This window comes from Ammodytes marinus, assembly GCF_949987685.1.
Source record: "Ammodytes marinus genome assembly, chromosome: 8".
In the NCBI taxonomy this organism is placed as follows: Eukaryota; Metazoa; Chordata; class Actinopteri; order Uranoscopiformes; family Ammodytidae; genus Ammodytes; species Ammodytes marinus.
This window is the reverse complement of record NC_137212.1, coordinates 20,237,882-20,257,897: the sequence shown is the minus strand read 5'-3', so window position 1 is coordinate 20,257,897 and position 20,016 is coordinate 20,237,882. Positions and strand designations below refer to the sequence as shown.

Below are 20,016 nucleotides of genomic sequence, written 5' to 3'. Positions count from 1 at the left end.
GTTTCGTTTACTGATAAGTTTCACTTTCCTTGCAATTGCTTTAGCTAATGTTATTTTGAATATTGTTGTTAAATGCTTTGTTATTTATATTAATATACCTATATTCTGTCCTTTTATATCAGACCACATAGAAAGAAAAAGTTGAAATCTGATGCCACATTTGAGAAACAGTAAAGTAGTCCATTAACAGAAAAATATAGCTAGGCCTACCATCATATCTAAGCGTTAAACTTACACCATACCAAATCTAGCCTCCCTTTCTATGTTCCCTATTCATACTTGGTCAGACTTTAAGTTGTCACTATTAGCCTACTTTTCACCTTTCTCTGGAAAAAATATCTTCCTGGTGATATTAGAGACTTTGACTCTTGTGAGTGCTTTAAATCTAAACGTCAATCTCGTATTTTTTCAACGTTCATTAAGACATTTATTCTTATGACTTGACACCCCCTCACCTTGTCTTCCATCTCTTGGATAAAAAATGACCAGGGACAACTTGAGGCCTTCTTTCTACATTGCTGGCTCCATTATGCTGGTAATGTTGCTGATATGTAACTGAACCAGTATGAGAGAATAGAACTATCCATGGTTCTATCTTTAGCTCTTTAGCTAGAAACTCTTCACCGAAAATATTACATATTCAGAGAAAATAGACCCGATAGCCGTATGGGTCTAGCCCATTATGTGAAATAAAGGCTTATTATTTCTATATATTTTTATGTTCTCCTAACAAAACAAATAACGTAAGATAAGCTTAGGAAAACGTTTTAAAAAAATGAATTTGACTACCAACACTTTGAAGGCCTAACATAGCCCCTTTTACACATGCACCTTTAATTTACCAGGTGAGCTTGAGCTGTATAAAAACAAATGCCAGGGTTAATTTACCCTGACTTTACCCGGAACCGGACTTTTACTTCTAACCTAGGCCTATTTGAGGACCACCCATTGCCATAATAGCCTACATTTATTCCTCGCTAACCTAACCCTATTCTAGCCTACTTAAGTAGGATATTAACCCTCAAGCAGAAAAAATGAGGACCTGGCTAATTGTCGTTATTGTCCCCAAAACAAGGTTAAAAAATAAAAACTCTTGTTGGTCCAAACAAAGCGTGTCTACAAGAACACACACACACACACACACACACACACACACACACACACACACACACACACACACACACACACAGTGGTTTTTTTCATCACTTCCGAGGACATTACATAGACCTTAAGGCAAGTCTTCACCTTAACATGTAGGCTATTATGGGGACTTCCATTTTGTCCCCAAAAGGAAGGTAGGCCTACGTCCCCACAATAACACTGTGTAAACAGAAAGATGTCCCCACTAAATGAGTAATAAATAGGCTACCAGCCCACACACACACTCACCTACAGAGCCTGATATTTTCAGGAGATTGTGTTTCGTTGCTAAGTAACTGTTAACTAGCTACTACCACAAACGAAGTGGAGGAACAAGATAAGAAGCGAAGCAAGCCCAGGAAAAATAACCAAAATGAAGAAGAAATAATTCGATTTTATAGCCTAATACTTTTAACAAACAAGTTGTAGAGTTGCTACGTTGTCTGGCTCTTGTCCTTTGAGCAACACAACTTTAGCATTTACTTCAGTCAAGCAAGTGTAGCCTAATAAGTAGAAAGACTGAAATCATGTCAACACAAGAAGGACAAGCGAATATCGGCAAAGTGCTCACTATTCTCCGAGACTGGGACTGTGGAGACAGGACCGTCCGCGGCCGCATGTTGAACACCTTCCTCACTCAAAACACAGGGAAGACGTTTTACGAGCTGGAACTGGAGTTTGCGCAGGTTGCCAGCCTCTTCTTGGCTCGACTCACCACCTGGGTAAGACTCACGTATCCTTTGTGCATCATGGCGTGTGTCACTAGATCAGTTAGGAGTAGGCTACTGGACTGTTGTAGGCTATTGGACACATGTTTAAATGACCTTAATAATAATATTGATAATATATACTAATAATGAATTAATTTAAAGACCATGAACTTGTTGGGGGCCCTGTTGCATGTTGATGCCTGCATAACAGAAAAAAGTTCAAACAAATACATATTTAACTAAATGTGCTATAACAATTGCATATGATAGGCTATTCTGAAATGCATGGCCTAGCCTAAATTTAACTAGGTGGATAGGCTAGGCTACTTATCCATTTAGCCTAATAATAACTTATTTTTTCCTCTCTGTTGTGTCCCCATATATCATTTAGGGCTACTGCATACACGCCAACACTTAACTATTGTGGCTGAAATAAAATCAATTGATTAATGTCCTAAATGTAAATGTTGAGTCCTATAGCGATTAGGCTTAGCCTACATATTGTTCCTGTTCTAGACTGACTATTGTAAATCACCAAAGAGACCCAGTCCTTCACTGAATGCTCAGATACATGTTTGGGACATTCTTGGGATTGCAACTTAAAGCAATCGGGGTTTTCCTGTCCGCATCAAGCCAGTGAGTGAGATGAAATCTTACTGTCAACTGCTGTGTCTATTATCTTCATTGTGCAGTTTTTTTCTGTAACCTGCCTTTCTCACTTACATTCCTCAGTGATCAGTATCTAACAGAGTTCCTACAGGATGGAGGTGTTCTCACTCTCCTGGACATCTTGAGCCACTCGCAGAGCAAAGAGGAGGAAAAGGCAGAGGCCCTACGTCTTCTGCTCACTATCTCAAATGCTGGTCGCAAGTACAAAGAGGTCATCTGTGAAAGCTATGGTAAGTTTGAGAAGGGATGTTGCTGGAATACACACACCTCTTCATTCATAGTACATGGTGCATTACATGCTAGCTGTACTTAGCACTGTTCCATACCAGGCATGTAGGTGAGCTGCTTTTCAAAAAATCGATTCCTGTGTATCAGGTTTTTTCTAACATTTTGCCAGGTGTAAAGGCCATGGCTGAGTGCCTGGCTAAGTTAAACACAGATGAAACCCAAGAGACAGCATGGGCCGTCCTGGAGTCCCTCTCCCATGGAAACCCCAAATATCAAAACCAAATCTACAAGAGTCTGGTTGCTCTCATGACTTGTACGTCCCCTAAAGCCCAGCAGCTGCTCCTGCACACCTTACGCAAAATACAGGTAAAGCATAAATCGGTCGTATATTCATTGCAAGCATATTCTCAGAGAATGCATGTGCCCTCATCCTCCCTCTTTCACGGAATGGACTTTATCTAGTTAGAATATATTTTGTCTGATCTTTATTTAACCAAGGTTCTGATTAACCTTTTATTTGAAAGGATTAGGATATAGGATCTTTCGCAAAATGTGTTATATTTAAAATATGAGAGGAAATATACTGTATATAAGAGTAAAGAAACAATCTCACTTTCTCTCTCACAGTCCAGAATAAAAACAGCTCATCCCAGCATTGTAGAACCTCTGCTCCGTATGCTCAGGTCCCTGCATCTGGAGGTTCAGACTGAAGGTAAGCAGTGAAAATTAAAAAAACAAAAAAAAACATGGTAGTTAAAATATAAAATATTAATCTTGTCTATAACATTCTCTTATTGTGTCTGCAGCTATTAATCTGATCTTAGACCTGAAGGGTTATGATGTGAGGCCAATTCTGCTCAGTGGACTGGTGGCTCTGCTGAAGCCTACTAGGGAAGAAGTTGAGCAGGATCAGAATATTAAAGGTGATTTGTCTATACGTTTGTTATGTTTTCTTTAAGTGTTTTAAAGTAATTTCCCCCCAAGCATAACATAACATACTTTGCTGATAAATGCAATCTCATCAGAATCTGAGATAATCAAGATGACTGGATCTCTGCCTGTGTTTGTGCAACAAGCTGCTGCAGCCAAAGCTATTCGGTATGGACCTTATATTAGTCTACTATATAGATATAGTAATGAATGTTTTATAACACAATAAATGTGCTCTTTCTATAAAGTGATGTTAAAGATCTGTAATATATGCATATGACTAGTATATTGCTTTAAAGAGTACGCTTTTGTAATTCAGTAAGGACACATTTTCACCTTGTTGAATGTCTTGAAGCTTGCTGGCTGAGGGCAATGAAGAGGTTTCTCGAGAGCTTCTCTCTCTTGGGGTGATCCATCATCTTCTGTACGCTATGGGCAACAGAGAACATACAGATGCCCAAATACAAGCCAGCCTGGCCTCAGAGGTACACACATGCTTTCATATACGTGTGCAAAATCCACAAACAAAGACAAGACAGTCCACTGTAGAGGATTTTGGACACACTTTAAAAAAAACAATGAGGGGCCTCTAATGTGAGATTTATTAAACATGCATTCTTTCAGATAAATGCCCACTTTGTAGGATGGATCACGGAACGTTATGATTTATTTTACATTTTAATACAGTCCACAAATGTTTATATTTCTCTATAAAGTCATAAATCGTAAAATAAACCCCGGAAAGTACACACCACACGATCGTACACAAAGACCGAAGAAGCAACTCACAAGTCCCTATTCTTCAATATAATACCTACATATTAACATACAGTATTTTACAGACAGTAACATACTGTACATACTCGTGAATGTACACACACTAACACTGAATGTCTGCTTTCATCTCTGACCCAGCTTTTTGTCCGCTCATACCCAGTTATTGAGGAGCATGTGCAGAGAGCCATTGGCAGTACACTGTTTGCAGCCTTTATGGTAAGCTTTAATGACTCGTTAATACTCGTAGTTTAAGGTTCCTTGTGGAAGCTGCTGGAAGACAGCACTAACAGATTCAATCTCTCCCTTTCTACAGCACAAGGCTGATAATTTGCACATGAATATGGACGAAACACAAGCAGAGATCCTGCTAACTAACAAGGTTGGCATAACAGAAGGTAATGATTGCTATTAGTTTATCTTATGGCTGTAATAAAAAGTTTGTCTTTTTCTCCATAGTTGCTTATACTAACGGTGTGTAATTTATTTATGTTGTTTTTGTTTGTTTTTTCTTCTCAATTTTTGTCATTCCAGTTTTAGATGATGACAGCACTGAAGGCTGACAAGAAGAAAACAATCATGTAAATAAAGAATATGTTTGTGTTATTGACCTAGTTTCCTGTTTGTTTTTTCTTGGATTTCAGCATTTTACAACGTTTCTCAGAGCGTTTTGTATATGAACCAATGAAATAAATGCATCTATAATTCACAGTAATAAAACTAATATTTAAGAATGATACTAATAGTCAAGAATGATCAGAATACTACTTTTTTTTTTTCTTTAGGGACACCAGTTTTATTGGTTTAATAAAAACAAGGGAAACTTGGAGTCACATCCAGACTAAAAATGTCTAAATACGAACTGCAAACTACCAAAAGTCATATTCAAATGTTCCCCTTTTAAATTTGAACAAACTGCAACTATGCCTTTGATGAAATCTCTAGTTTTACTTTTGAATAAAACTAAAATAACAGATCCTTTGGCACCTAAATATGAACACAATCACATTAAATGATTTTGTTTTCTGCATGAAATGTGGAAACACTGAAGGATCCACTGGTGTTTTTTTTAACTATTGTTGCTGCCTCCGTTTTCTATAATCTTGCACTTATTCTCCTCCGCTGAGGTTTTGAAGACATTGGCTCTGTAGAACTGCAGCTCTTTAATGCTTTCCCGGATGTCGTCCAAGGCTCTGTGGGTTTCTTTTTTGTTTGGCACCATCTTGTATTCCTCTGGAAACCACCGTCTGCTTAGCTCCTTGATGGTGCTGACATCGATGATTCTGTAGTGAAGGTGGCACATAAACTGGGGCATGTACTTGTCTAAGAACCTCTTGTCCGCATGCACAGAGTTACCAGCAAGGGGACACTGACCAGCTGGGGTGTGTTGTCTGACAAAGGAAAGGAACTCGTTCTCTGCTTGTTCCAGGGTGATTTTACTGTCCCGTACAGACTTGGTCAGTCCTGACTCTCCATGATGCTCTCTGCACCACTCTGACATCCCGTCCAGCAGCTCGTCTGGCTGATTCAGTATCAGGTGGGGCCCCTCGGCCAAAACGTTCAGGTCAGAGTCTGTGATAATGCATGCCATTTCAATGATCTGGTCCTTTTCAATGTCCAGACCTGTCATCTCCAGGTCAACCCAAACCATTCTCTGGGACATGGCGGTGGACGACATGCTGATCGTTCTGGACACGTGAACGTCAAAACCGAAAGAGAGACTTGAAGTGATTCCGGGTCCTGTTCCTGGTGCAGTAGATGACTTTAGAACACGTCTGAACGGGACGTTTCTGCGCAAAAGACTAATAGGCCTACGGTGTGACTGACACGGGTTAAGGACGAACTGTCTGAGAGCCAATGCAGCTGAATTGCTCCACCGCACACACGCCACTAGCATGATCAGAATACTACTAGCCTACTTGTACAACCCAGATTTGGATTTCGACCCTCCCACCGGAAATGACGTCCCCTATTCCCTTGCAGAGGATTGGACGAGCAGCCGCTTTCCGTCCTGAACGTGGCGGGATCCTGAATGTATCCGTGAGGTAAACAAGACTTGCCTACACATGCTTTGCGCAGAGAAGTGAAAAATACATCAAACTATGAGCAGGTTACGTTCGGCGATGGATAAAGGCAAGAGAGTCGGACTGCAGATTGTAGAAACAGTGAAACCAAAGCGGAAGAAGTCAAAGACAGCTGTGAAAGAAGGTATCAAGCTGTCATAATGATGTTACTTAACGTGTTATTGTGGTACAGACACTTTGTATAAGTTACTGTTGCAAATGTCCTGTCGTCCACATTAAATAGGCCTACATGAAAGATACAATAAAAGCAATTCCACGCTGTAATGTAGCCTAATCCATTACAACAGCCCCCCAATAAATAGGCTACTACCATTGCAATGTGTAGCCTACATTTATGCATTTTGTTGAAACTATGCCAGACATGTCTTTGTTCAACTAAACTGTTTTTTTCAAGCCTCTTAAATTAAGGTTGATCTCAAGACCAACTCTATCCTGTGTGCTCTTGTTACAAGAAATACATTCTGAAATGCTGTTCAAACTTATTTCAAATGGAGCTTCTCCTTATTAAACAGCTAAGAAGAAGGAATAGGGTACCCCTCTTTATCTTTTTACCTCAATGTGATCACCTGTTGACCCCCCCCCCCCCCCCCCCACACACACACACACCTCATATCAACTGATCCATCCTAGGGCACTTGATTATTGTGTTATGGCTTGGTCATCATGTAGTTTGCCTTTGTGAACATTTTTAGTTTTAGTTTGAATGACAATGTTGTCTTTTGGTCATCCAGAGGAGACAAACGCTTCCCCATCGTCCACATACCACTCTTTCCATGATCCAGCTGATGTGCTGCTGCTGCGCTCTCAGCTCCTCAACTGGTATGACAAGGACAAGAGGGAGCTGCCATGGAGGACTCTGGTAAAGAGACACATTTCTTTTTTACTCTTTTTCGAAAAATTCGAAATATTCCACAGACAAAAGACAATAGTTAAGTTTTGTCTCCTGTTTTGTTGGAGGACGCTGTGAGGGTCAACTGTAAAGATAAAGTCTTGTTCTTCTAAAAACAGAGGTTGCAGTGTTTATTGAGTTTAGCTCAGACAAACAATTGATAGACCCGGCGCGCCTTCAAGATCGCAGACAGTGAGTGCTGAGGACAGACAACAATATTAAGGTTACCATAGTAGTTACTTAATTGTGATTTAGTATCCGTTAGAATGTTGATACATTATAAAAACCTTTATCTGGAGATGCCCTAATCCACATGTCATAAGTGTCATAACATCTGTGCTGTCCTGTTCACTTCGACAGAGCTTCAATAAACAGCCTTTGTATTCCTGTATAATAGACAAAACAAATCTCCAAGTAAAAAGACTAATAAATAAGGATTGCATCGTCAAAGTAATTTATAGTAGGGCTGTGCAATAATGTCAAATTGTCACTCACATTTCTTATTTATGATATGATATCTGACATTGTTTGACTATTTTAGTTGAAATTGCACAGTTGAAAAGGTTTTATTAAAATCCTTTCACACTGTAGCCTTTTTTTCAAACTATGTCTTGATCTAGCTATCACTACAAATTATTTCAGCGTATCATATTATAATTGATGAACAATAAAATCCATCTGCATTGCTAAAAACTGCATTCTGAAATGCCCTACTAATGCAGGCATTCCTCCTATCAAGTTATTTTTCCCAACCTTTGATCAATAACACATTTAGGATTATAACAAACAATGCTGACCATAACCACTGACTTATGTAACTGACCGTCTCCTTGTTCTTCCGCTCCAGGCTCTGACAGAGTCCGACCTCAACATCAGGACATATGCAGGTGAGAAAATGTTTAACTGTCAAATGTTACACACATCTTCAACTGCTGCTGACCCTTTTTACGAGACCATTCTCCCTCTTTTCCTTTTTTTGTAGTGTGGGTTTCAGAAATCATGCTGCAACAGACCCAAGTGGCCACAGTCATAGACTACTACAACAGATGGATGAAGGTAGTTGTCTTTGAGGCGTTGGTTTATACCGGCATCCTTATGGTGTGTTGTATGTGCGTGCTTTGTGTGTAACTGAAACTCTTTCTTTGCCGTGTTCCAGAGGTGGCCCACCGTCCAGGATCTTGCGACCGCTACACTCGAGGTGATTACTAAAAAAAGATCAGGGTGATATTGAGATAGTATTGTTTTCAAATAAAATGTATTGATTCAATTTCTTTGTGTAGGAAGTAAACCAGATGTGGGCGGGCCTTGGCTACTACTCCAGAGGAAGAAGGCTGCACGAAGGAGCACAAAAGGTCTGTGTGCATCTTAAAATAACACGTAATAATTAGTTAGTATGATGGTTCTATGTTAGCACCAAATATGTGATCCGCTGGACATCAGAAGGTGAAATCTTGTATTAATTGTTCTCTCGGTCTGTTTGAGGTGGTGTCAGAGCTAAAGGGACAGATGCCTTGCACAGTTGACAGCCTGCTGAAACAGTTACCTGGAGTGGGACGTTACACTGCTGCAGCCATAGGCTCTATTGCACTGGGCCAGGTTTGTCATCAGACACACACAGACGCACCTACAGACACACACATCTGCACTAGAGCTGTCTGTGTGTCTCTAGGATACATGACCTAAGATCTCTGTTGCCTAGGTTACTGGAGCAGTGGATGGCAACGTGATTCGTGTGCTGTGTCGCCTCCGGGCCATCGGAGCGGACAGCACAAGTCCTGCAGTAACAGAGGCACTTTGGTGAGGTTATACTTCAAATACTGGACTATTATTACCTGTGGTGCAGCTTGGTTCTGGTATAAACAGAATGGTTTATTTGTGTCTACATTGTCTCAGATGAGTCCAAGCAACAATTGTTGATTAATAAAAGCTTTCAGCAGGTCCTTGAAACATTGTGTCTAAAATATAATAATCTGAATTTGTAGGCCTTCTTAAAATGTCTTGCATATGATTTTGACAGGTCTTACGAATTGTTTGGATTAACAAATCCAATTTACATTTACATTTTTTCTTGCTTTTAACTGCGTTTTGGGGAAATAATTGTATTGATCATCCTGCTGTAGCAAAATAACAAAACCAACATAGAAGTTAGAACCATAGAATTAATGTTGAATGTGAATACATTTAAATGTCTTATATTTTACTTGAAACCTGCAGAAACCCTGTAATAATTTTGAAGGTAAGATTTTCATTAGTTTTTTATTTTTCTTAAATTAATATACCATTCAATATCAAACAGAAACCTGGACTTGGGATGAATCCATTGTAGTGGATCAGCTTGCATACTAATTGTTGAGTGCTGCAGTCGACTCTCACTTATTCAAGCTTCAGTCAGTCTTAGGGAATGGTCTTTTTGGTAGTTTGGAAGTTTCAACTCAGTCTACTCCAAATAAAGTGTAGATAGATACATTCATTTTCTTTTTTTCAGGAGTCTAGCTAATACACTGGTGGCCCCTGAGAGACCCGGGGACTTCAACCAAGTCATGATGGAGCTGGGAGCACGAGTCTGCACCCCTAAAGCACCACTGTGTAGCCAGTGTCCCGTACGGTCTCACTGCCACTCTTACTGCAAGGTAAAAAGCAATCCTTAGTGATAAACCAGTGCATGTAGGTGCAACAGAGAAGTGCTTTTATTTATATTGTTCACGCAGAGGAAGTATGTGCTAATATCGATCAATACTGATTATGAATGCCTTGGATCATAGTGAAAAGGTTGGGATATTTTGTGTGAATGTGCAGGTTCAGGTCAAACAAGAGAAAAACTCCAAGAAGCTGCTGGGGAAACCGGACAGGAAGACGTCAGCTCTGCCTGATATAGAAGACTGCAGTAGGTCTTGTGAGTCGTCCTCTCCCCCTTCAGAACTTTGCGTTGTCGTGATATCTGAACTAAAGTGCTTCCTCCTCTCCCTCAGCGCACAGCGGGGCATGTCTGCTGTGTCCCTCCGAGCCCTGGGACCATGAGCTGGGTGTTCAGAACTTCCCCAGAAAGCCGGCCAAGAAGCCGCCTCGAACGGAGCGAACTCTGACCTGCGTGGTGATGCGACCCGGAGAGGAGGGAAAGGCTGAGTTCCTGCTCACACAGAGGCCAAACAAAGGTGTGTGTGTGGAGGGGGGATGGAGGGTTGGGGGAGGGGGGAGTTACTGTGGATGTGGGCAGCAATTCATAAGTATAGAAGCAGGCTTTTATTCTTGTGGGCTTTTTAATCACTTTAAAATCTTTAAAGGTGGAGTCAGCTATTCTGGAGAACACATCAGTGAATATCTCCTCACGATCCACTACCTGTCCGTACTGTGTGTGTACTGGATGTATTTCAGCACACACACAGTATGCATACTACAGGTAGCGGATAGTGAGGAGATATTCGCTAATTTTTGACAAAAAGTTATTTCCACATCAAGCATTCACCAAAATTGCCGACTCCACCTTTAAAGTTAGTTGGAGACAACAACAAAAAAACAGGTGAAAGTTAATACAATCAAATGAAGCTTTAATAACATCTGTTGAGATTAGATTTCATGTGTGTATATGGAAAGGTTTGCTTGCCGGCTTGTGGGAGTTTCCGAGTCTCCTGCTGGAGGAGAAGAGCCCTGAGATGAAACAGAAGAGGGCGCTGTGTGCCGAGGTCAGCAGGATACTGGGAACCCATCTGACTGACAGTCTTTTCCAGTATGTGGGAGAAGTAAGCTCAACGTTCACCACCACCTATCATACACACTTTTCTTATATGCGTAGCTTGTTGTGAGCCCCTGCCCCCTTCTGACGGCTCACCCATTGGCTGTTTGCAGGTGGTTCACATCTTCTCCCACATCCACCAGACCTACGTGGTTCACAGTGTGTGTCTGAAGGGGGGCGGCGCGCACACACAGACTGAAAACGCACAGTGGCTCACCGGATGTGCTCTGCAGGAAGCTGCTGTGTCCACGGGAGTGAAAAAGGTTTTTATTTAGTTTACTCTGTGTATGTGTGTATGTGTGTGCGTGTGTGTGTGCGCGTGTGTGTGTAAGTGTGAGGCCTTGCTGTGTGACTGAAGTTAGCAGTGCCTGTAGCAGCGGCAGGAGGCGACTTGATTATCGCTCACAGAAAGTGGGCTTATGCAACAACAGTCTAGTGTACAGAGACACTCGCTGTAGTTCCCCCCAATGTCAAGCTGAAGCTGTAGTTTTCAAAAACTGCTACCACAAAAGCTGCTGTAGCAGTTTATAAACCCATGAATAAAAAACACATATTAACGACATTATTAAATACAGTTTCAGAGAACAAGAGGAGCAGTTGTATTTGATTTTTGTGTTTATTTGATAAGATGGGACTGCGTGCGTGAGTGAGTGAGTGAGTGAGTGAGTGAGTGAGTGAGTGAGTGAGTGAGTGAGTGAGTGAGTGAGTGAGTGAGTGAGTGAGTGTCCACGTCTGTTCATGTGTAGTCTCTGAACAATCCACATTACGTTAACTCTCTTTCAGATTTTGAAGCTTTACGATGCTGTGCACGGTCAAAAAGAACAAGCCTCTAAGGTAAGGACTTCTGTATTATTATATATTATATAGCCCTCTCTACATAAATGTAAAGCATACCAACAGATTTCATCTTTTATCGTTTGTGTCTTAGGAGGGGAAAGGGCAAAAGCGTGCCGGCATAAAGAATGACAAGAGACCACAGACTGCAAAGAAAACCAAACTGAGTGCAGCCAGCAGCGGCGGCAAACAACTCTCCCTCAGCTCCTTCTTCAACACGGTTAAACAGGAGTCTTGATGTGTGTGGAGAGAGTGCTACATGGTGCCCTTTTCCTGCTTATGTGCCTTATTGTTGAAGCCTATGCTGCCTATGAAGGTGTTACTGTGTTACCATTGTCCACTCGCTTAGAATAAAATACAAAATGACATCAAGTTATTTTAACAAGATCATTTTCAGGAAATAGTATAATACAAACAGTCCGTTTATTTCTCGTATTTTCTCGATATTCTTTATTGTGAAAATGCCATGTGGCTTGATTAGTGATTCTCTCATTGTAGACCATGTTTTTATCACTATATGTAACTGTGGATGCTATGAAGTAAATGTATCATTATAATAATTAATGTATATAATGCATGTTTTACAAGAAGTATGAAAGATACTTGTCAACTTTCATATAATAAAGACAAAAAACAGGTTATTTACCCGTGTGAACTACTGTTCATTTATTATCTATATTTTTATCATGAAGAAAGTGAACATAAAGAATATGCAGTTGTTTTTATTATGAATAAAATATACTTTTGTTTCATATTGTTATTCTACCTTGCACAATGCACATTTATTATGTCTGTAAACTTTCCAGAAAATGTATTTGTATAAAATACGTAAAAAAGTATTCTGACTCGTCTTAAGAGTCAGAATACTTGTTCAGAGATCACAACGTTTTCTAATAAAGATGCTTGTCTTGACTGTAGGCCTATTTATTTTATTTTTTCTTTATTGCAACAAACTTGTTTACAGAACTCAACGATAGGTCAAATTATTAAACAGTAGACATCACAGTAGGCCTACAGTCGACTAATAAAAAAGTCCAGTAGGCTTTAACCACCAGTCATTCATTTGAGAACAACATCAATGTGAATAGAAACATTAGAATAAAGATAACAATAATAGTAGGCCTACTAATACATAGCTTATAGAGAAAGTAAACTAGGCCCAATATATAGGCTACACGCACATGTATGTCAGACTATTTCAGGAAGGTGTATGAACCGTCTATATGGCAATACAATAACCTGCAGGAGAAGTGTCAAACCAAAAACATGCTTTGAGGGTGCGTCCACAAGGTGGAGCCATCGGCTAAGCTTTGACGCGCTGCCGTATGTGTTGACTTGATGTGGTTATTAATATTATGGCTCCTGCACCGAGGTTAATGTTGAACGAAATTAATTCGATAAGCGGCAGCAATAAACAGCGGTTGATGGAGATGACGAACAATCATTTTCTCGTGGACACGCAATGTTTTTTTATTTTTCCAAAAATGTCCCCAGACGGGCTCCATAGTGGAAAAACAGGAAACGAGCCAACTCTTTTGCCCATCATTCAAACCCATGATTCAAACCTGCTCCGATGAAAGACGCACTGAGCTCGCGATAGTAACTATTTGTGGTGTGGGTGGTCGCCTGCTATACGTTGAACTTTCCTAACACTTATTTGACAGATAGGCAGAGTCCAAAGGTTCTTCAGAGGTCGCTGAAGTTTGCGCCGTGTGTCACAAAGTGTGCAGCCGTGAGTAGAGTTTTGTATTTAGACGTTGCCGATTGCAGTGTTTTTCTACTTTGGATCATTCACTTTCTTTATTTTTGCAGATGACTTCTTTGTGGCAAAGCGTCCTATCTGTGCACCAGAGGATAGTGGACAACGGAGGTATGATCGACCACCCCCAACCCCATATAGGGCCTTCTTACATTTAGTTTTGCTTTAGTCTTCCAGCAAACTACTTTGAAAAAAAGAAATAAATATCTGTTCTTGCAGTAGTAGATTCCCAGTCGAAAATCACACGCCTATAATGTGTGTGTGTGTGTGTGTGTGTGTGTGTGTGTGTGTGTGTGTGTGTGTGTGTGTGTGTGTGTGTGTGTGTGTGTGTGTGTGTGTGTGTGTGTGTGTGTGTGTGTGTGTGTTCAGTGTGTGTTCAGTGTGTGGGAGTTGGGAGCTGCAGATGTGCTCCCAGCTTCACAATGACTGCTTTTGTTGCTTGTCACATGATTTTCTGATTTGTATTATGTTGTTACCAGTGGTGGACCAGGGAGGTCCCTTTTTCATTATTGGACAAAAAAACAGTTCAAGTGCAAATGTATAGTAAAATATTTTATAAAATTCCCTACAATACAATTTACATTCACAAAGCTGCACACATATAGAGAGAAACTGTAACATGGTGTTTCCTGTGCGGACTACAATCAAAACTGTGCTTTAACTCTACTCTTGTCCGGGATTTGTCAATGTATAATATATATATCATTGTGTTAACTTAATGATGCCTTGAAGTCCCAGACACAGAGTTGTGTTATGTTTCAGACAAGAGGACTGACCCGTGGCTGCTGGTCTACTCCCCCGTCCCGGTGTCCATCATCTTCCTGCTTTACCTGTGTGTGGTCTGGGCTGGCCCTCGTCTGATGAAACACAGACAGCCCGTTGACCTCAAAGTCTTTCTCATTGTTTACAACTTTGCCATGGTCGGCCTGTCAGCCTACATGTTCCATGAGGTTTGTATGCGCTGCTTTTAATTGAAAACCAAATCAGTCTTGAGCACAGCAAACGTTCCCTCTATTTACCTATAGTTGTTGCTTCTTCATAGAGAAGTTCTGTATTTTTTCTGTGTTTTTTGGTGGTGTGTCGTATTAATAATTATCTGTATGAATACCCATCAGTTCCTGGTCACATCCTGGCTCTCAAACTACAGCTACCTCTGTCAGCCTGTAGATTACAGCACCAGCCCGCTGGCACTGAGGGTAAGCAAGTGTTCTGATTTCATACATTAAGACAACTTGATGTACCAGTGCAAAAATATGGCAACATGATTTACAGTAAAAATATCCCACCAGGCCACCAGACAGCTGACAGTGCTCTCTAAAAGTTAAAATACAGTTATTAGAATGATAATATGTAAAAAAAAAATATATTCTTCATCGTTTACATCTCCAGATGGCCCGAGTCTGCTGGTGGTTTTTCTTCTCCAAAGTCATAGAGCTCAGTGACACGGTACCTACTGTATTTGTTCATATGAAGCATCAGTTGAGGTGTTGTAATGCAGAGAGCTGATACTGTATCTTCCCCTTTCACGAGCAGCTCTTCTTCATCCTGAGGAAGAAGGACAGTCAGGTGACCTTCCTTCATGTTTACCATCACGCCACCATGATCTTCAACTGGTGGGCGGGAGTCAAGTACGTGGCCGGTGGACAGTGTAAGTCAGCTTTTATAGTGATTTACTGAAGGCGCTACAATGATACAGATAGGGCTGTATATCAAAACCAAAAACTATTAAACACACATAAATCAGTAAGGCTTTTCCACTTGGTGACGTGTTCCTAAATAGGTAAGGTTACTGATATTGAATCAATCCAACATTCACGGTCATAGACATTTTTTTTTCACTCCCAGAAAAAAGCCCATTCAGCAAGACACTAAACATGAGTTTGATAACTAAAAGGAAAAAAGATTCCTGAACACATTTTTGCTGGTATATTAATTACTTTTCGCATTATCACTCCAAACATATTAGGCGTTGAATTTTGCCCCCCAGATCTTCAGACCATGACCTTTTTAGAAACATCAGTCAGAGATGGATGTAATGGTATGTTTATGTATGTATGTACAAGTGGAAACTATGTCCAACTGACTCTACAAATGAACATAAGCTTTCATTCCAAGAAAAAAAGTCCTTTGTATTGCTCATTCTCAGTTCGCCATCATTATAGTGATATGTTGTTATGTGGTCTTAAACACTAATAACAATTGTCCTTACCTTTTTGGAGAAAAAAAAAGTTTTCTCTTAAAAAAATCCAAAAGCCTGTTTCTTACTGCTAATATGAATGTATGAATGAAAGATTCCCTTGTTTGTGCCACATCTCGCAGCATTCTTCATTGGCCTGGCAAACACCTTTGTCCATATCGTGATGTATTCGTACTACGGCCTGGCTGCCATCGGCCCACACATGCAGAAGTACCTGTGGTGGAAGCGATATCTCACATCTCTGCAGCTGGTGAGCAGCTTTCCTGATCTCTGTAGAAAAGAATTGTCGTTGTTGTCCGTTCAAATGTGTTTTTGAAGCATGCTGGTCTGAATTTTACCCTGCCTGCAAATCTCACAGCTGCAGTTCCTGCTGTTCCTCGTACACACGGGCTACAACCTGTTCACAGAGTGCGACTTCCCCGACGCCATGAACGTGGTGGTGTTTGGCTACTGCGTCACCCTCATTGTGCTCTTCAGCAACTTCTATTATCAGAGCTACCTCAACAAGAAGAAGCAGAAATGAGGCTTTAGGACAGGAGCCTAAGTTGTGTTTGCAGTACTCTCCTGTGGCCACTAGAGGGAACAACACACCCACACTGGAGTCTTTTCGCTCAGCGGCCAGTCGAGGTCTCAAGCCAAACTTAAATGAACTTTCTGTAATTTTTTAATTTTAATTTTATATAAAGTGTCAAATACACCAGACAATGTGTTATCATTGAATTATTTATTTTTTAAATTGAGAAATGACAAACCATTAAAACGATTGTTGTAAACAAACTGTACATTTTATACACATAATAATAAAGTAGGTTGGTTTCTCCTCATTATTGCAGAATGAATGAGTTAAAACCCTCCTCCGGAGATAAAAGCAAAAAGCAAAAAACCAAAACACTTACCAAAATATGGAAAAGCAAACACGTTTTTTTCCACACACGACAAAATGATATATTCTTATCTACACCATAGTCTTAAATAGACTGAAAGTAGTAGATTAGAGAGAGAAAAAACATGAAGAGGAAGGAGTAGGCTTTTTATTTCCATTGGAGAGTACTTTCACAATTCACAACTTAAGAAAATAAAGTGTTGATCTATGAATGACTGAAGGGCGTGTTTTCAATTAATCAGCTTTCACTTAACTACATTAACAGGAAAAGGATACTTCCATGTCATGTATTTATTACTTTATTATTTGTATTTATTTGAAATTATTGATGTTTTGTAAATCCTTCCTCTTAAGTATGTATATGAATTCTAACCCAGTGGTCCCCAACCTGTGGGTTCGGGTGGGGGGGGAGCAAACAAAATCAGTAGGCAAATGAGAAGAGGTCGCAACTCACAAGACAATTAAGGGGGCCTTGGAGGACTTGCATAAGCCAGATGCAAAAACAGAATGATCAAAATCGATGAAGTAGAGGTTGAGACATCGTGATGTTTAGTTTCTAGTGTGGGTCATCCTACATTCCCCATAATGCAACTGCATGTCTTCCATCAGACCCTCCCTGCCTGGTAAATGCCTACATTTCAGAAACTCCACAGGCTTTCAGGTTTAAAGTCTCCAGACAAATTTGAGCTTACCCTGATGACACCACTGTGAAATCACTGGGGTCATTCATCAAACTTTAGAAAGCTCCTTTCACTTCCACAGAGGACAGGCTGAGAAATACTCCTCACAGCAATTGAATTGAACATTTGTCGAATCGGCTTTTATAACATTTAAATAGAAATAACTCACATATTTTTATTTCTCCTTCTCATGAATTACTGAACAGTGTGTTTTTCCTGTGAAAACTCATTCAAATAAGACAACAAAAATAAATCCCTTTTTTTAGGTGAAACAGGTCACAATTTGAACAAATGTGCAACCCAAAAGGTTGGGAACCACTATCCTTACCTACATGTACTGTTAGACAAGTTTAATTTGCATCTTGACCATTCAGATAGTTTCAGGTAAGGAGTTCATCCCATTGCAGTATGTTAAACAGACATTGTTATGCCTGTTTCATGTAGCTGATATCCTCTCCATCTGGCAGCTATTCTAGGTCAAAATGAGCTATAAATTATTCTGATTTGCTGTGTGACCCATATCTTGTATGCAAGTGAAGAAGAGATGATCCAAATGCGATAAGATGGCTGCGGTAGGAGTTGGACTGCAGACTGGTGACGTACTGTAGGTGTGGTGAAGCGTGCCCTGCCACAGTGCTGCTCTATGTCTCTGTGTAGACGGAGGACATGTGGCTCAGGCTGCGGTCGAAGCTGCCAACCTGGAAGAAGATGCTCTCCTCTGGGCTGGAGGAGAACTGGCACCCTGCGCCACCTTGCAGCTCCTGGCTCAAGCTGAAGCCTGGAGCACAAGAGAAGGACAGTTCAACATTAAACTCCATTCAGTCATTTAGAGGTTCTTTCACCATACTGTCATAAAGGCTCCTGGTTAAAATGTCCTCACCTGTAGTGCCATTGTTGCTAGTTGACATGTGGAAGCCATTGGGCTGGTGGGAAGTGTAGGCGTGAGAATCTCCTGGGATGTGGACGCCACCGACCGCCTGCTCCATCCTGTAAGAGTCTCCAAAATGGAAGCAGCTCTGAAAGCTGCCTTGGTATTCTAGGAAATGAGGGAGGATATGAGAGGAAATGGAGAGAGAGATGAGAAAAATAGCAGTCAGACACCACCAGTGTCTATTGTTTCGAAGGTCAGTAAACGTCTGCTTTATCCAGACGAAATTCGATACGGATCTCAAATTATGACAATGCTATATTTGTGCTCAAGCTAACGGTGCCAGTCCCATAGTGTAACGTTTGTCCCCGTCGTCTCAGTTTGTTCGACCGCAGGAGTCACGATAATGGGATAGCAGCCTTTTCCTGGAGCGCTTTTACGCAACTCCCTGACCACAGCGCGGTTAGTGAGACGACCATGTGTAGATCTTTACAGGGAAAACAGTGTTTAAGGCATTAGGAAAAAGGCTCTGGAGTGACAGCTCGGCCTGCCATGTTAGGGCGCTGAAAGACAGCTGAATACATGAGCCAGCATTTTGTTGGCTAATTCAGCGCAGGGAAAAGGCTTCCGGCATGTGGTTTTCCCCACTCCGTCTCTACGACTCTAATCTCGCTCCGTCCTAAAAACGCTTTGACAGAGCCACGGGGCAGTATCGCTGCTCTGAGAGACAACTTCCTCTCTTTGAGGCCTTTCATGTGGGTTTGCTGGTACAGAGAGCGGTTCTTATGTATATTCAAGTGACCTGAACTTGTAAATTCTCTCATAGGAAGCGTTTCAAGAGTAACACTCTTGGGCTACATGTGGACCACCTGTGACATGAAGAAATGTCATGATATTAAATTGAAACGCCAATGTACATTTTCAAATTCAAGTCAAAAACAGATTTCCTGAAACAAGAGACGTTTCATTCAGCCAGATGTCTCTGGGCCGGCCTTACCGTCGTTGGCAGACTGATGGTGGTGATAGTGAGAGTAGGGCTTGTGGTGAGGGTGGACATGCTGCTTCTCCAGAGGAGGAGGTGGAGTCCCTGTCCCCTTCATCCCCGGAGACAGGAGGGGGCCAGACACCCTGGAGGAGACACAGAAAGCATGGGTGAATATATATATAGTGTATATACATGTTAACCTCTCCATCTATTATTCATCCTTTTTTTTATATATACAGTGTTAATAATTTCTCAATAAAAAGCAAAAACAGAAAAGCGCTTCATGCATTGTGACATCCTGATCAAAGCCGGAGCTCCATGCCGACCCCGCTAACCACATGATCCGACAAACTCCGCGGAGCAGTTAGCGATCCTAAACACACAGAAGAAGAAACATTCCAGGCGTGTGGAAACTCGGGCTCGCCACACGTAATCGTCCTCCTACCACATATTATGATCTTAAGTCAACAAACAGCAGAGTGTGCATTCAAGTGAAACCAACCCACCCACACACACACACACACACACACACACACACACACACACACACACACTGCCCACTATTGCAGTAACCCCGAGCGTTGTGGCCCAGAGAGAAGAAAGCACAATACTGTTTACATTCATGACTTTTCTGAAGAGAAAATTAGGTTGACATG

At 41.0% G+C, this 20,016-nt stretch overlaps 5 protein-coding genes across 6 annotated transcripts in view; 3 read left to right on the top strand and 2 right to left on the bottom strand.

The window, feature by feature from the left end:
- Positions 1-1,667: 1,667 nt before the first annotated feature.
- On the top strand, positions 1,668-4,882 carry armh1 (armadillo like helical domain containing 1; the record flags this gene model as incomplete). The annotated part of the gene is made up of 10 exons (XM_080032933.1): positions 1,668-1,873; positions 2,418-2,486; positions 2,583-2,749; positions 2,917-3,113; positions 3,375-3,459; positions 3,554-3,670; positions 3,773-3,845; positions 4,033-4,162; positions 4,593-4,670; positions 4,768-4,882. The coding sequence occupies 10 exons, from the start codon at positions 1,668-1,670 to the stop codon at positions 4,864-4,866; spliced, it is 1,221 nt and encodes a 406-aa protein (XP_079889059.1). The 3' UTR covers positions 4,867-4,882.
- Positions 4,883-5,234: 352 nt separating this feature from the next.
- On the bottom strand, positions 5,235-6,389 carry smfn (small fragment nuclease). The gene has a single exon (XM_080032934.1). It carries the CDS (start codon positions 6,346-6,348, stop codon positions 5,521-5,523), a length of 828 nt encoding a protein of 275 aa, XP_079889060.1. The 5' UTR covers positions 6,349-6,389; the 3' UTR covers positions 5,235-5,520.
- A 139-nt stretch (positions 6,390-6,528) lies between these two features.
- Positions 6,529-12,455, top strand: mutyh (mutY DNA glycosylase). The gene is made up of 15 exons (XM_080032929.1): positions 6,529-6,659; positions 7,267-7,394; positions 8,272-8,311; positions 8,407-8,480; positions 8,581-8,622; positions 8,705-8,776; positions 8,907-9,020; positions 9,124-9,221; positions 9,910-10,054; positions 10,221-10,317; positions 10,394-10,576; positions 11,016-11,161; positions 11,268-11,417; positions 11,938-11,988; positions 12,083-12,455. The coding sequence occupies exons 1-15, from the start codon at positions 6,554-6,556 to the stop codon at positions 12,224-12,226; spliced, it is 1,590 nt and encodes a 529-aa protein (XP_079889055.1). The 5' UTR covers positions 6,529-6,553; the 3' UTR covers positions 12,227-12,455.
- A 1,345-nt stretch (positions 12,456-13,800) lies between these two features.
- Positions 13,801-16,467, top strand: elovl8b (ELOVL fatty acid elongase 8b; the record flags this gene model as incomplete). The annotated part of the gene is made up of 7 exons (XM_080032935.1): positions 13,801-13,858; positions 14,510-14,697; positions 14,863-14,943; positions 15,137-15,193; positions 15,281-15,395; positions 16,067-16,194; positions 16,303-16,467. The coding sequence occupies 7 exons, from the start codon at positions 13,801-13,803 to the stop codon at positions 16,465-16,467; spliced, it is 792 nt and encodes a 263-aa protein (XP_079889061.1).
- Positions 16,468-16,708: 241 nt separating this feature from the next.
- The window catches only part of glis1b (GLIS family zinc finger 1b), an 80,767-nt gene continuing 77,459 nt past the window's right edge, over positions 16,709-20,016 (bottom strand). For both annotated transcript variants that reach the window (XM_080032927.1, XM_080032928.1), the window contains exons 9-11: positions 19,373-19,503; positions 18,388-18,543; positions 16,709-18,285 (exon numbers count right to left, since the gene is read on the bottom strand). In XM_080032927.1, coding sequence (XP_079889053.1) covers positions 18,149-18,285; positions 18,388-18,543; positions 19,373-19,503 — 424 coding nt within the window. In that variant the 3' untranslated portion in view covers positions 16,709-18,148. The remainder of the gene's footprint in view (positions 18,286-18,387; positions 18,544-19,372; positions 19,504-20,016) is intronic.

Bases quoted from the DNA above. Each gene is read 5' to 3' on its own strand.
- smfn (XM_080032934.1), bottom strand. From the start codon at position 6,348: ATGCTAGTGGCGTGTGTGCGGTGGAGCAATTCAGCTGCATTGGCTCTC.
- mutyh (XM_080032929.1), top strand. From the start codon at position 6,554: ATGAGCAGGTTACGTTCGGCGATGGATAAAGGCAAGAGAGTCGGACTG. The intron at 10,055-10,220 runs GTAAAAAGCAAT...GTGAATGTGCAG, and splicing joins ACTGCCACTCTTACTGCAAG to GTTCAGGTCAAACAAGAGAA. The intron at 11,418-11,937 runs GTTTTTATTTAG...ACTCTCTTTCAG, and splicing joins TGTCCACGGGAGTGAAAAAG to ATTTTGAAGCTTTACGATGC.